Source organism: Montipora foliosa, chromosome 5, assembly GCF_036669935.1.
Source record: "Montipora foliosa isolate CH-2021 chromosome 5, ASM3666993v2, whole genome shotgun sequence".
Taxonomy (NCBI): domain Eukaryota; kingdom Metazoa; phylum Cnidaria; class Anthozoa; order Scleractinia; family Acroporidae; genus Montipora; species Montipora foliosa.
The window spans coordinates 6,260,293-6,275,636 of NC_090873.1; the positions used below are offsets into that span (position 1 = coordinate 6,260,293).

Consider the following 15,344-nt stretch of genomic DNA (forward strand, 5'->3'; position numbering starts at 1 on the left):
GTGCGATTGGGTTTTTTCTTTCGATTTCGGTTTTGCAAATTTCTTTAATTTTGCTAGCACTTGTGCGTAGTCGAATTCGCTAGCTCACCTCCGATCCTACAATTCTTGGGCCGTTCGTTCGTTCGAAGGCTAACTAATGGTGAATTATTACCATGTTTTTACTTTTACCGTCAAAATTGCTAGTTTTGGAAGCATTCATTCGTAATCCTGCCGTTTTGCCATTCCCAAGCCCAAGGGGCTTTTGGTTCATTTCTTTAGCGCGGAATAATTTCTCCAGTCAAAAAAACAAAAAGAAATTTAGCAAGGCGTCGCGTCTTAATGACGAAATATGGAGTTAAGGCAAAGACAACGGCAACATCAACGAAAATGTCAGTCCAAAATTTAACTTGGCGTCATCGCAAGTAGGCTCGATTTCCGCGCTGGCTTATTTCCCGAAACAGCGGCTGGTAATCGAGCCTACATCGCAAGTATTTTGCAATTATTCCGTCTTGTCAACCTTGTACAATACGGGCGAACTATCCTGTAACTGGATGGGTATGAACGATTTTAAAGTAAAAATAGAAAATTAATGGTTGATTGTTATCTTCTCGCGTTACCTGCGATCAGGGGTACTTTTCTTTAGAGGGCGAAAAAGGTACGCCTGATACAATATTTCTTAACGAGTCGTCTGCCGCCCACCTGTCAAGAGTATTGTTATCATGTGTCATGCTATAAATGTGAGCCAATCAGATTTTATCGGAAAGTACCTGTACGTTGCGACTCAAGGAAAGACGCGACAAAAACAAAATAGAATCTGCGAGGTCAGACTTTTTATTAATGTGATTTTCCTTCGGTTTGTTGATTCAGATGGAATTCCAAATAACTTACGAAACAACTTAGCGAGAAGTGACTTCGACCACTTTACTTAACAACGCGTAGATTTTTGCGTTCACTTTTGAAAATCAAGCCATCCATGCTGGAATTCCAAACATAACTCTGCTCCCACCAGAATAATCTGTTGCCTGAGGGCGCTTCATGGCGTTTCTGAGTAATGTTGTCAGGTTTTTGGTCTTGTACATGTGTCCTTTTAAGCCAGTACATGTCTTTTTTTCCTGAACCAGAATGAGTTGCGTGTAATGTTTCTGACATGAGCGACGCCAGTTTCCACAGTATCACATTAACTTTTGCTCTTTGGCAAACTCACGTCCACTCCATTCCTATGCATTCATAGATGTGATGATTTGCCTTCTTGTATAAGGCTGTTCTAAATGACGATTACAGGAATAAAACCCAACAATAAGATCGTTTCTTAGAGAATATGCTACACATTTGCTCAGGTTAAACGATGAACATTTGTAATAAATAAAATAAAATACTAGCTTTTAATGTAGCGTTTAATATGTTCAATATTAATTAATCAAAATAGGCTGGCGCAGTCTGATAAAATGCGATCAAGTTACTGCCTTAAATGCCAATTATCATAGTAATATCTATGCCTAAAGGGAACGTTTTAATGTTATTGTTGAACCACAGTCAATGATTGACAAGTAATGATATTGACCTGTTGCTGTGGAAAGTCCAATAAGGAAATTTTCCTTTTGGCAGAAATTACTGCTTTAAGGCAAACCGAACACTTCAGCCAACTTTACTCAGCCTTTCACAAGCGATTTGTCTTCGCAAACAAACATATTTGAGGTAAGGGCAATGATTTCAGCAAAGTGAACATGAAAACGCACATGCGACAGTCCGTGATATTAGCTGTAGTTTCTGCTTCGCTTCATTGCTATTTGAATCCTGAAACTAATTCAACAAAGCTATACAGTCTGTGCCTGATAGCATAGCTTTTGATCTGGCTTAATCGAACCAGTTGGGATCACAAGATGTCCATAAGCTTTAGACCAACAAATTCATATTTTGATACTTGCGTACTCATTTGAAAGTTCTCGGAAGTAAATCTTATCTTCTTCTGGTAAAAAAAAATGTTGTTCGGATTCTGCGTGCGCGCGGCGAGAGGGGAATCATTTTCGATTACAGATTTCATTTTCATTCATTGAAACCCGTACATTTGTGAATGAACAAAAAGTACTTTGAAATGGAGTCAAAAGGAGCGAAATGTTCTTCATGACATCATTCGAAGCACACAACCATGTTTGATTGAGATTACTGACCGCAGTCTCTCTCTCGAGGGTCTCTTGGTGGAAAAAGAATCATGACTGAGTTCCAAATTGATTTACCATAACTTATTTGACTACCCAGAGATCAATTACTCAGTAAGGAAATAACAGGAAATCAGATGTGGACAGTAACACTTTTTTCGGCATTATTTTCTACATGCATATATTCAAGTAGCTGCAGGGCTCTCAAGGTTTATTATGCATAAAATATTACATCCAAAGATTGAATATTCACTCGTCATCGAAAATGTGTTAATTAAACGAAAAGGCATTCGATTTGCTTGAATTTAGCTGTATTTTTTATCACTCCATTAAAAATGGTGAAGGCTAATGTAACAGGACGTTATAAGTATAAATATGATTAAAGACGCACTGTAAGAGGCTTGGTGCCATAGGCACATGTTATTTGTCAATCAATCAACCGTGGATGCAACTGAGCCATAAGTATAAATGTGATTAAAGACACACTATAAAATGCGTGGTGCTTCATGTGCAGGCGGATCAACCATGGCAATTAACACCACCCGATGAGGTACAGCATAGTTAATCGAGGGCCTGGTTATAAAACCTTAGCACCTTCAAAAGCGAGAACAATGTTACCGCAATCGATGTTGAATTGACCGTGACCCTGCACAATCTTTTGTTTTCGCTTCGCACGGGTTTGCAAATTAGCTGCGCATAATTTAATTGAAGGATTTGATTGGTTATCTTCTCGAAAAATGGTGTGTTTTGTGCAGGGTGAAGGTCAAAAATGCGGACAAAAACATGAAACAAAGGGACTTGTCGAGTTTCATAACCATCTCCGTGCATTAACTATGGGTACAGTCATTTCATGTACAACACGTACCTCATCCCCACAGCGGCTTCTCGAACAGCTCCATTGTTACGAGCGACGCTGTGGGGATAGGGTAAGTGTTGTACATGAAATGACTGTACCTCATCGGGTGGAGTTAAATTGACCTCGGACCCAAGCTCCGGAGTTTTCCCTTTGGCAGCAATTGCTGCTTTACGGCAAACCATAGTTAAGCCAACATTACTCAGCCTTTCACAGCTGTTATTTCGAGTTTGGACTAAAAAGAATCTTTGCAACAAAGTTATTTGAGGTAAGTGCAATGATTTCAGCTAAGTAAACTTGGAGAGGCTCACGCTATAGCGTAAAGTTAGCGGTAGCTTCTGCATCGTTCAATCATTGCTCCTGAAACTAATTCAACAAATCTATACCGTCTGTGCCTGATAGCTTTTGATCTGGTGTAATTGAACCAGTTAGGGTCATAAGTTGTCCATAAGCTGTAAACCTAGCAAATTCATATTTTGATACTAGGAAGCTAATAATTGAGTACTCATTTGCAGGCTCTCAGAAATAAATCTTTTATCTTCTTCTGGTAAAAAAATTGTTGTTCGGATTCTGCGTGCGCGCGGCGTTAGGGGAATCATATTCGATTACAGAATTCATTTTAGATTGAAACCATACATTTGTGAATGAACAAAAATGGGCTTCTAAATGGAGTCAAAAGTAGCGAAATGTTCTTTGTGACATTATTATAAGCACTCAACCATGTTTGATTGAGATTACTGACTGCAGTTTCTCTCTCGCAGTATCTTGGTGAAAAAAAACCATTAATTCCAAATTGAGTTACCAAAACTTGTTTGACTACCCAGAGACCAATACTTCATAAGTGAATAACAGTAAATCAAATGTGGACAGTAAAACTTTTTTCCACATTATTTTCTACATGCATATATTTAAGTAGCTGCAGGGCTTTCCATATTTCTTATGCATTCACTCTTTATCGAACATGTGTTAATTAAACGAAAAGGTATTACAGTTGCTTGAGTTTGGCTGTCTTTTTTATCACTCCAAAACGATTAAGGCTAATATAAGAGGAACTGATAATTCGTGGTTGTTGTCAGACGTGTGAAACACGCTCATTTCTAAACGTTCCACTGCCGGACAAATCGAGACAAACAGCGGCTGGTATTTTGTTGCAGGTTGCAGGTTGAAATTTCATTATAACTGGAAAACCGCTGGTACTAAAAAGAAAGGTAAAGAGATAGACTTGCCGTGACTGCTACATGAATAGATAACCTTAGGCCTAAAAGCTTTTCTTTAGGCCTAATTAGGCCTAAGGTTAGCTATTCATGTAACAGTCACGGCAAGTCTATCGCTTTACATTTCTTTTAAGTGCCAGCGGTTTTCCAGTTGTAATGAAATTTCAACCTGCAACCTGCTACCTGCAAAAAATACCTGCCGGACAAACAGCAATTATTGATAGAAGGGCAAAAATTCATCGTCAAATTCGCCATCTACTTAATAATTTCGTAGCAAATCTTATTACAATAAACATATCTCGAATCAAGCCATTACTTAAGACTTGTCTGCACTTCCTTGTGCTCGACTAAAAAATTACGTAAATGAGCTATTTATAAAGCAGTTTATAACAACGATAACTGTTTGGTCCCCTGTTTGCTTTCATTTCCGATTTTTCATAGCAATTTACGCCCAATTAAATACAAATAGGAAATGTTTTCTGGAAAATAGGATTTTTGCAATGACTGCAAAAATTCTCGTGCGCTCATTGGCTAATTTTAATTGTCTCTAAGCGGACACATAAATTTATAATTTATGCAATAATGACACGATACTGCTCGCGTCAGATTGAAGTTTCTCGCATTTTTGTCTGGCTTTGTTCTCGTGTTTTGACTTAATTTTGACCCCTCTGCCTTTTTGTTATTGTAAAAAACAAATTAATGTCAGTTTGTTAATTTTATGCTTCTTCTTCCCATTGTGTGCTTGTTATTCCTCTGGGGGCCTGGGAGTTGGGGTGGCATTTATTTGGATTACAGTCAGTACCCTTTAGGATACTTGTGCTTACCATGTGACCAGGCTTTCATGTGAGCGTTAATTTGATTCATCTTGACGGTGGTTAAAGCCGTGTTTTTTCATTTGAGGTGAGTTTTATTAATTTTACCGCTCTTAAATGGTTTTCTCTTGGGGCCAGTTGCCTTTAGAAGTCACGCGTTATGTGCGATTGGGTTTTTTCTTTCGATTTCGGTTTTGCAAATTTCTTTAATTTTGCTAGCACTTGTGCGTAGTCGAATTCGCTAGCTCACCTCCGATCCTACAATTCTTGGGCCGTTCGTTCGTTCGAAGGCTAACTAATGGTGAATTATTACCATGTTTTTACTTTTACCGTCAAAATTGCTAGTTTTGGAAGCATTCATTCGTAATCCTGCCGTTTTGCCATTCCCAAGCCCAAGGGGCTTTTGGTTCATTTCTTTAGCGCGGAATAATTTCTCCAGCCAAAAAAACGAAAAGAAATAGCAAGGCGTCGCGTCTTAATGAGGAAATATGGAGTTTAGGCAAAGACACTGACGGCAACATCAACGAAAATGTCAGTCCAAAATTTAACTTGGCGTCATCGCAAGTATTTCGCAATTATTCCGTCTTGTCAATCTTGTACAATACGGGCGAACTATCCTGTAACTGGATGGGTATGAATGATTTTAAAGTAAAAATAGAAAATGAATGGTTCATTGTTATATGCTCGCGTAACGTGCGATCAGGCGTACTTTTCTTTAGAGGGCGGAAAAGGTACGCCTGATACAATTTCTTAACGAGTCGTCTACCGCCCACCTGTCAGAGTGATGTTATCATGTGTCATGCTATAAATGTGAGCCAGTCAGACTTTATCCATACAATAAAAGCGACTTCTACAAATCCCGCTTGACAGTTGCTGCGGTTTCTCTGTTCAACCCATCAAGGAACAAAGAATTTCAAGGTAAAGTCGGAGAAAAACCGAATACTTTATGTTATCATCAGGCGCAATCAACAGTACAATAAACTTTATTTAAACTCGATTATTTGAGGTGCCAATAAAAGATGGTAGTATCAATGTAATATGAGGAAAATGTCTAGTTTTCCAGCAGCAGCTACTCAACTATCATTTTGTGAGAAGTGTGTCACTAAACCAGTGTTCAGCGCTTCGGTAAACAATATCGAATTTCTCTGTGAAGCTCGGCTGATTCCCCAAATGTGGCAGCACTAAAGTTCTATTCGGTTCTTTTTGGAACTTGTTGTTCCCGAATATATTCCAAAGGACTTAACTCAACTACAAACGTTTTCGAGTCGGTGGAAGTGGAACGATGCTTTTTTTTCTAGAATGTTCGGGACCGTAAATAACACTATTGCCAAATCCCGTAGGAAGTGCAACTTTTATGTCTTCTTTCAGACAAACAGCCCTGCCTTTAAAGATTTTTGAAAACAAATCTGAAGTCGAAGCAACAGCAGCCGTAAACAGGGCTAAAAATCATTCCTGTTCAAATCCTTCTCTGCGGCCTTAATTTGATCAGTTGTTAACCGATTTTTTTTGCAATTCTGTAACCAATCGGAGAGAGGGTCCAAGAGCTCTATTGTTTTTCGGCCAATCAGAGTAAAGTCCAGATTCTGGACAAGGCGTACCTTTTCCGCCCTGTCAAACAGCCCGGTTTACACTACAGAAATTTTTTGGCACGGGTCTCCAAAAAAAAAGGTTCGGCTCGGATGAAATTTGCAGTATAAACAACCTGTCAGCACAAATTTCATCCGTGCCGAACCAAAATTCTTACCCGTGCTGGGACCTTCGGCGAGGTAGTCCGAGCGCGGGTAAAAATGGTACGGATGCTGAAAAAGTAGGAACGCTTCGGATAGAACAAGTAGTGTAAACACTTCAAGGAGCCAAATTTGAGCCTTAAGTCATATAGGCTAGCGGTTTCTTTGTGTATATTTTAAGATGGCTGCTCATTCTCCAGCAAAATCACGCGGGGGTTCTTGGTTATAATTGAACTGCGCATGTCTACAAGAGAACTTACTTGGGCCCAAAAATTTTGGCACGGTATTTTTGATACGGTAAAAATGGTGTGGCATCAACAAAGTTTGCCGAGCTCTTTTTAGGCATCCGTGCCAATTTCACACGAGCCGTGCCGAAAAATTTCTGTAGTGTAAACCGGGCATTCAAGTACGCCTGATCGCAGGTTAATGCTCGCGTTGTCGTCAAAACCTATAGTTCGGTGATTTCACGTTGTTGTTTTGTGGAATACGGCAAAGAAATGCACGGAAATTCGTGCTGCACGTGCAGCACGATTATTTTTCCTTTTATAACCAATGATATTCTTGCTTTCTGACGTTGTCGTTTCCGTAGCCGTTGCTTAAACTCCGTAATAGGTAACCAATCTCTAGGGACACAGATGACAACGCTGCAATGTACAATTGCTGGAGGACGAACAAAAGCAGCTAATGAGAGATACTTTGTTTTCGTCCACCAACATAGCGGTGATGACGTAACGTGAAAACCACCTATGGGGAGCGTTAGCAAGGACAACTGCAACGGCAACGAGAACGTCGCATATTTGCATTTTTAGTGAACAAAAGCAATAGCTTTGTACAATCTGCAAGTGTATCTTTTCATTTTTGTCTATTTATGTCTATTTCTTTGCCGTCGTCAGCAAAACAACGTGAAATAACCAAATGTATGCACATTTCTAATTCACAAAAAGAGTGTTAAGTTTGCCGTTTCTCAGCAGATCTATGTCGTAACAAGTAAGCTCATGGTTTCCTTTTTGCAGAGTTTCTTTTCGATCACAAACGGAGCAAGAGACTGTGAGCAATGGCCGTCAAAAGTCATCCCCTCCAACAACCGTGCGGGGAAAAATTTCTGTTCAAAAGCCATTCCATTTCCATGTTTTCACAAAAGGTTCTCGATACCGAGGCTTAGGGTATGGAGGTATATCTAAGACAAAATTCGATGATCAGTATTTGAAATAAAATCGTCCAAATTATTAATGCATCAATCCAAATCTGGATGGCAACAAGCCGATTTTGCAAATGGCCATCACGGAAAGGGACATAACGCCGAGAGGCATAACGTAAAAGGCATAACGCAAATAGCCATAACGCAAATAGCCATAACGCAAAAGAGGCATAACGCAAAGAGGCATCACGCAAATAGGCATAACGCGAATAGGCATAACGCAAATAGGCATCGCGCAGAAAGGCATGACGCAAAGACGCATAACGCAAATGGCCATAGCGCAAAAAGGATAACGCAATGAGGCATAACGCAGAGCCATCACGCAGAGGCATAACTTAAACATGCAGGAAGAAAAAGTTCGATAGCGATTAATGTTCTTTCCCTTGAACGATCATTTGACGTTTTTTTAGAGCTGAAATTATTTACGGAGTACAGAGCTAGTCTTCATTCTTCAAAGGGCCTTTGCGTTATGGCTATTTTACGTTATGCCTTTTGTGTTATTCCTCCTTACGTTTTAGCTATTTGCGTTATGCTTTGCTGCGTTATGCCTTTCTGCCGTATGCCTTTTTACGTTATGCCTCTTTGCGTTATTCCTCTTAACGTTTTGGCTATTTGCGTTATGGTTATCTGCGTTATGCCTCTATGCGTTATGCCTTTTTGCGTTATGGCTATTTGTGTTATGCCTCTCTCCGTGATGGCCATTCGCAGAATCAGCTTGTTGCCATTCAGCTTTGGATTGATGCATTCATGATTTGGACGATTTTATTTCAAATACTGATCATTGAATTTTGTCATAGATATACCTCCATATTAGGATTTTCATTGAGAAGTGCGTTACTTAAGGACAGTAAGATAAACTGTGATGGTAAAGTTAAGACATTAAATACGAAAAAAGTGAGTCAAACACGAAGAGACCCACTGTAAAAGACGTCGTGCCATAGCAAATCCGGATGATTTGTCAATCAATCAAACATATATACAACCCAGCTACAAGTATTCTCGGTTTTCACATGACGTCACGACCGCCATGTTGGTGCCCAAAACAAAGAAAAGGCGGCCATGTTGGTGCCCCGACCAAATCCTCCGGGAATTTAACTCTATTATTATGCAAACGATTCCTTTTGTTTTCGTTGAAAAACATGGCTGTTGATCACGTGAGTGAAAACCAGCAATAAATGTGAATAAAGACGCACTGTAAAAGGCGTGGGACCTTAGGCACATCCGGATGATTTACAATCAATCAACTGTGGACGTAACCCAGCTATAAATATGTGATTAAGGACGCACTATGTAAGGCGTGGTGCTATAGGCAAATGCGGATAATTTGTCAATCGATCAATCGTGGACGCAACCGAGCTATCAGTATAAATGTGATTAAAGACGCACCATGAAAGGCGTGGTGCCATAGGCACATGCAAATGATTTGTGGATATTTAGCATGATGGACCCACATTCTGAGAAGTGGTTGCCTCTGAACCGCGGTTGCCAACAATCATATGGCCAAAAGGACTTCGTGAAAAAGGCTGTACGCAGCTCTTTAATTCGCCGCTTTTCTATTTTGGCAATGGCCGACCTTGTTAGCTCGAACCAGCAATTAGACTAGAATCTTTAGTAGAGTGTTTCTACTTGTCTTAGGTAGAGATCACGTTTACTTATATTAATATTTAACAACAAACCATTGCAAATATCTTCTAGCAGTCTGCCTTTCAAAACGAGAAAAAATGTAAAGTGTTTGTGATGATCATATCATAATACTTGTCGCATTAAGGACAATTGAAATCATTTTTAAAAAAGTATTTCCACTTTGACTCGCTTTGAAAAGAGTTATAAGATAACTTTAAATGCTTTTGGCTTTTGTACTCCTTACTGTTATTGAGGAAACGTTTAAGAATATATCAAAGAGATTTCATACAGCAAATTAACTTTGCAAATTCATTTTCCAGAAGGACTGATTGAAAGCTGAGCATCACTGATCATGGCGATTGGTGCGGAATTCACTGAAGAACAACTAAATTACTTCAGGATCTGCTTCATCACCACAGCTGTAATAACTGAGGGTCTGCGGACAATCTTTAAACAAGAATGGGACAGTCGCTACAAGGCAGCACTGGGAGAATGGAAAGACCAGCCTAAGAATGGACTGGACTTCGAAAACCAGGAGTCGCCACCATCCCGAAAAAGAAATGCGAAGCTTTTGAAAACCATGGTTAATGGCAACACAGCAGAATGGGATTGTACCATGCTCTTTTACGGGATCCTTTACTCTGATTGTATCGGGAGTTCCCTAAACCCTCTCATCCGTTCACGCGTGGATGATTTAAGAAATTTTCGAAATCAAGATTTCGCTCATTTGCCACAGGGCAATCTCACGAAGCTAGAGTTTCAAAATGCTGTAGGAAAAGTATTGATTGCCTTTCAAACACTTGGCCTTTCCGACGTAAAGATTAAGGAAGTTACAAACCAAACGAGTTTTCCGACAAGCGAGTTGACGAAAGTACTCCAACAAGTTAATGATTTGAAAGATGAACTTAAAGAGAAAGAACGGGAACTCAAAGAAAAAGCTGACAATCTTGAAGAAACAGAAAAGCGTCGAAAGGTCCTAGAAGAGCAGTTGCATTGTGAAGCTACTCCGTTTTGCGTTCTTCCTCCCAAGCCATCGCATCACGTTGCCAGACGAGATCGTGAGGTTATATCAATACATCAAAAGCTAAAGGGACTAAAGGAAGCCAACGAGAACTGTTTAAGTTACCTGTACATCTCAGGAAACCCTGGATGTGGCAAATCTCAGTTAGCTGCTCTCGTCGCGGAGAAGTGGTGTGACGAAGAAAGAACTGACGCAAGCATGAAGACATTTGTTATGACTCTAGATGCACAGAACACCGATTCACTCTTTGAATCATACCACTCTTTTGCTCGATATTTAAGGTGTCCGGAAGATGCCTTATCGGACATTATGAAGGATAAAGATATCGATTCAAAGAAGAAAATCGCAAACATTAAGTCCTTAATTAGCATCAAAGTGGAGCTTTACTCTTCTTGGCTGTTGATAGTGGACAATGTTGTGAAACTGAATGAAATAAGTCATCATTTGCCACAAACGGGGAACTCGAGCTGGTGTAAAGGTCAGGTGTTAATAACCTCTCAAGACAAAGCTGCTATACCTTCAGAAACGTGTTCCATTAATCACATATCAGTGAGCGAGGGTATGATGCTATCTGACGCTCTTACTTTTTTAGCCTCCCTCTCGGGCATCGCTGACGATGACACCGCAAAAGAAGTTGCTCAGGCATTAGATTATCAACCCCTCGCCTTGGCAAGCGCAGCGACATTTGTGCGAATTGTGCGAGAAAAAAAAACATCCTCCTTCGGCTGGAAAGAGTTTCTCCAGAAGCTTTCTGAGGGCCAGCGTGCTATTACTGAGTCCTTTCTTGCTGACCGCAATCCAAGCTATCCACACACCATGACCAAGGTGATTTTATTGACTGTGGACATGGTGATGTCAACTGACAAGGTTTTAAATCACGCTTTCAATTTCATTTATCTCTGTGCTCAGCAACCATTAAACCTTGAACTTTTGATCAACTACGTCATGAATATGGAGGAGGAAAAGAATGGAAGCGCAGGAAGCAAACTTGCTGATGCAGATATTATTAGTTTGAGGATTCAAGAAAGCACACTGATCTTAATTAAAAAAGAGGAAAGCAGCGTCATCGTTCGCGTTCATCAGGTTGTGCGAGATGCCATCCAAAAGAAAATTGATGAAAGATATTTGGAAATTGTACATTTTAAATTGACTGTTCTTCCTGAGATTATTACTTCATTTTATCAGTTTACAGTTGATAAAGGACTAAATGATGAATGCTGTGTCACTAAAAGCTCTCACTTAGTACCACATTTAAAATGCCTGATAACCGAAATTGAAGATCACATATCTGAGGTTAGGAAAAGTAATGAATTAAGGGTGCAGTATTTCCCAAATGAATTTCTTATGATTGGCTGGATCTGTTATGTTCATTGTGAGTATAATATAGCCAAAACCTTTGGTATCGTGGCTCTGAATTTTATTCATCGTGATGATGTTTTTGAAGGAGATGCCAGACAAGCCAATGATGAGTTGGGTGACATCGGGCAAGCTGAAGAGTATTATGAGCGTCATCTTGCAATTTGCCGTAAAAAGCCTGGTTCTCAGCGTGTCGATGTTGCAAACTGTTTGAACTTTTTGGGTGATGTACTTCGTGAGCAAGGTGACTGGAAACAAGCGAAGGAGCACTTTGAGTTGGCTCTTGCTATTTACCAAAAAAAGCTTGGTCCTCAGGATGTCAAAGTCGCATCTACATTTAAACTTTTAGGTGATGTAGTTCGTGGCCAAGGTGATCTGCGAGAAGCAATAACGTGTTTTGAGCGGGCTCGTGCTATTTTCCAAGAAAGTAAACAGCATGTCGATGTCGCATGGACTTTAAACGGTTTGGGTGAAGTACTTCGTGACCAAGGTGAGCTGGGTCAAGCAAAAGAGTGTTACAAGAAGGCTCTTGCAATTTTCAAAAAAAGCCTTGGCGCTCGGCATGTCCATGTCGGAAGCGCATATAACAATTTTGGTGATGTACTTCGTGACCAAGGTAACCTGGTTCTAGCAGAAAAGTGTTATAAGAAGGCTCTTGATATTTTCCAAAAAAGCCTTGGTCCTCGGCATGTCTTGGTCGGAAAGACTTATAACTATTTGGGTGATGTACTTCGTGACCAAGGAGAGCTGGGTCATGCAAAAAAGTATTGTGAGTGGGCTCTTGCTATTTTCAAAGAAAGGCCTGTTTCCCAGCATGCCAATGTCGGACTGATTTTTCACACTTTGGGTGATGTACATCGTCTTCAAGATGAGCTGGGTCGAGCAAATGAGTATTTTGAGAATGCTCTTGCTATTTTAAAAAAAAGGCTTGGCTCTAATCATGTCAATGTCGCATGCACGTTGAACGGTTTGGGTCATGTACGTCGTGCCCAAGGCAAGCTGGGTGAAGCAAAAGATTGCTATGTGGATGCTCTTGCTATTTTCCAAGAAAGGCTTGGCTCTCAGCATGTCAATGTCGCATGGATTTTTAACAGTTTGGGTGATCTACTTCGCGACCAAGGTGAGCTGAGTCAAGCAAAAGATTATTATAAGCAGGCTCTTGATATTTTCCAAAAAAGGCTTGGTTCTCAGCATGTACATGTCGCATGGCAAATTGACAAATTGGCTGATGTACTTCGTGACCAAGTTGAGCTGGCACCGTGTAACACAGGAGTATTATGAGCGGGCTCTTGCTATAAATATTTACCAATAAGGAATGTGTAATACTGCGCAAAGGCTGTGTTGACATATTTAAGAATTGCTTCTAAAGTGCTTATCTTGAGGGGAAGAAGAGGAACCAGTGTTAATGAGGAATAATTGTTTGTATTTATGCCAGGAGAAGATGAGGGGCAAGTAAGCAAATCCTTCATATTAGGCCCTATTCAGATGACAAGTATTTAAAATCTATTATTAGCTCTGTCATAGTGCATGGTTATTTCAAGGCCCACACCTTATTTGTCAGCTAGTGTGAAATCGGACCGCGTTTTCATGGCAACAACAGATAAAATAGTCGCAGCATGCGCGCAACGTAAAAATAAATTCAAAGTGATTATCATGAAGCAGACGGATTTGCTCACTCACCTCATATTCCCTTATTCGCACAGGTACAGTTTGATTGGTAAAACCACTGCACCTTAATCGAGTCACATCTGTTCAGATCAGGCCAAAAAAAATGTTTTGACTTAGTGAATTGAGTGTGTGATATTTTGTAGATTCATAAGTATTCAGTTTCAAAATTACAGAAATTTAAACACAGAACCTAATTAAATCAAGGGCGTAGCCAGGGGGGGGGGGGGGGGTCCTGGGGTTTGACAGAGTGTGACCCCCCCTTTGAAAAATCCTGGCTACGCCCATGTAAATTTGGTATTCATGACTGCCTGAATTGCCTGAATGGTGCTTCAGTTAATCATAATCAAAGTTGAGTGTGAACATGGCTTAACTGTATTGATCATGATTGACAAAAGCAATGTGACGGACACTCAATATGTGTATAGGGATGGCTGTAGTTGCACAGACGTCTTCATTCAAATGCAGTTTAACTATTTAAAGGAACTTGATGATAAGGATTGTACCTATGGATTTTTCGAAGGTCTTTGATTACCTTTTTTCATTTATCTTTTAATTTACATCATTAGAAACTAGATCATTAGATAATACAAACCTAGAGGTTTGATTTCCTTAGCCATCATGATATATGAGCTATTATTACATTTTCGACGTCGAATATTGCGTCCATCTTTCTGATTTGTTTATTAAATCTCGGGTATCATCAGCTCATCTACTGCACGGCCTAAAATGGAAACTGATTGCGTCAAGTGTTGACAAGCTGGAAACTGATTAGCTTTTAATTTCTAAGAGTCCAAGGAAAATTTGTTAATTATAACATGCTCTGCAAATAGCAGTAACTGTATGCAGAAGTTTTTTTGTTTTTATAAGGTAAAGTAGAGAAGATTTATCCTTAATTTGTGGGCGTTTTTTATTTAAAAACTTAAAACTTTAAAGTCCTTCGCATGCTGGAATGCTCGGAATGTGAATGTCTCTTGTGTGGCATAGCTTTTCAATGAAACATTACAGGTAAAACTGTGATCCAGGCATTTATGGAATCAATTTTACCAATTTCGTAGAGAAGCCACAAATGACCGGCTCCCAACCCCATTGGCTTCATAGCTCAGTTGGTTAGAGCGTCGCACCGGTATCGGGAGGTCACGTGTTCAAACCCCGTTGAAGTCCTGAAGTTTTCAGGCTTCTCTACGCAGTTGCTAAAATTGTGTCCATAACTGCGAGATCATAGCTTTACTTGATTTCATATCCGCAGTTCAGTATATGATTCATTTCGTATATCATTTCGTTCATTGAAACTTTACAGATTAGAAACGCAACAAAGTTAATTAAACAGGAACCATGGAGGGACAGCACTGTGAAACGGTGTGGCACTGCTAGAGAGAGACGAGAAAAATTCCTTTATGAAAAGCGCCAGGGAAATAACGTGTAAGACAGATCACCGAGTGCAATTGTCAAACCCAAAAATGGATTTTGCAATCATGCGATAACCGCCTTGCTCAAACGAGGCCACAGCCAGTAAAGTACATCGTGTGCAGCCAGAGTTAAGTAGATGTGCACAACACGCAATAATCAAACAGCTTTGTAGCTGAATCAAAAAGAGCCGCGCCCAAAACTGGTAACAGGTGTAAGTAATAAAGGACTGGCACTAAACAACAATCTCATAAAACAGTTCAAAATCAAAGGCTCGGCCAATGACACAATGAAAGAGCTAGAAAAGAACTATGTGCGTTTCGTTATCACTCC

The 15,344-nt window shown here is 40.0% G+C and overlaps 1 protein-coding gene across 3 annotated transcripts in view; it reads left to right on the forward strand.

Annotated features, from left to right (window-relative positions):
- LOC138003481 (uncharacterized) overlaps window positions 1-15,144 on the forward strand; it is an 18,266-nt gene extending 3,122 nt beyond the window's left edge. For 2 of the 3 annotated variants that reach the window (XM_068849573.1, XM_068849574.1), the window contains exon 2: window positions 9,883-15,144. In XM_068849573.1, the coding sequence (XP_068705674.1) occupies window positions 9,915-13,220 (3,306 nt within the window). In that variant the 5' untranslated portion in view covers window positions 9,883-9,914 and the 3' untranslated portion in view covers window positions 13,221-15,144. Of the gene's footprint in view, window positions 1-1,558; window positions 1,675-9,882 lie in introns of those variants that run through there. The other variant, XM_068849571.1, reaches the window with a different exon arrangement.
- Window positions 15,145-15,344: the final 200 nt, after the last annotated feature.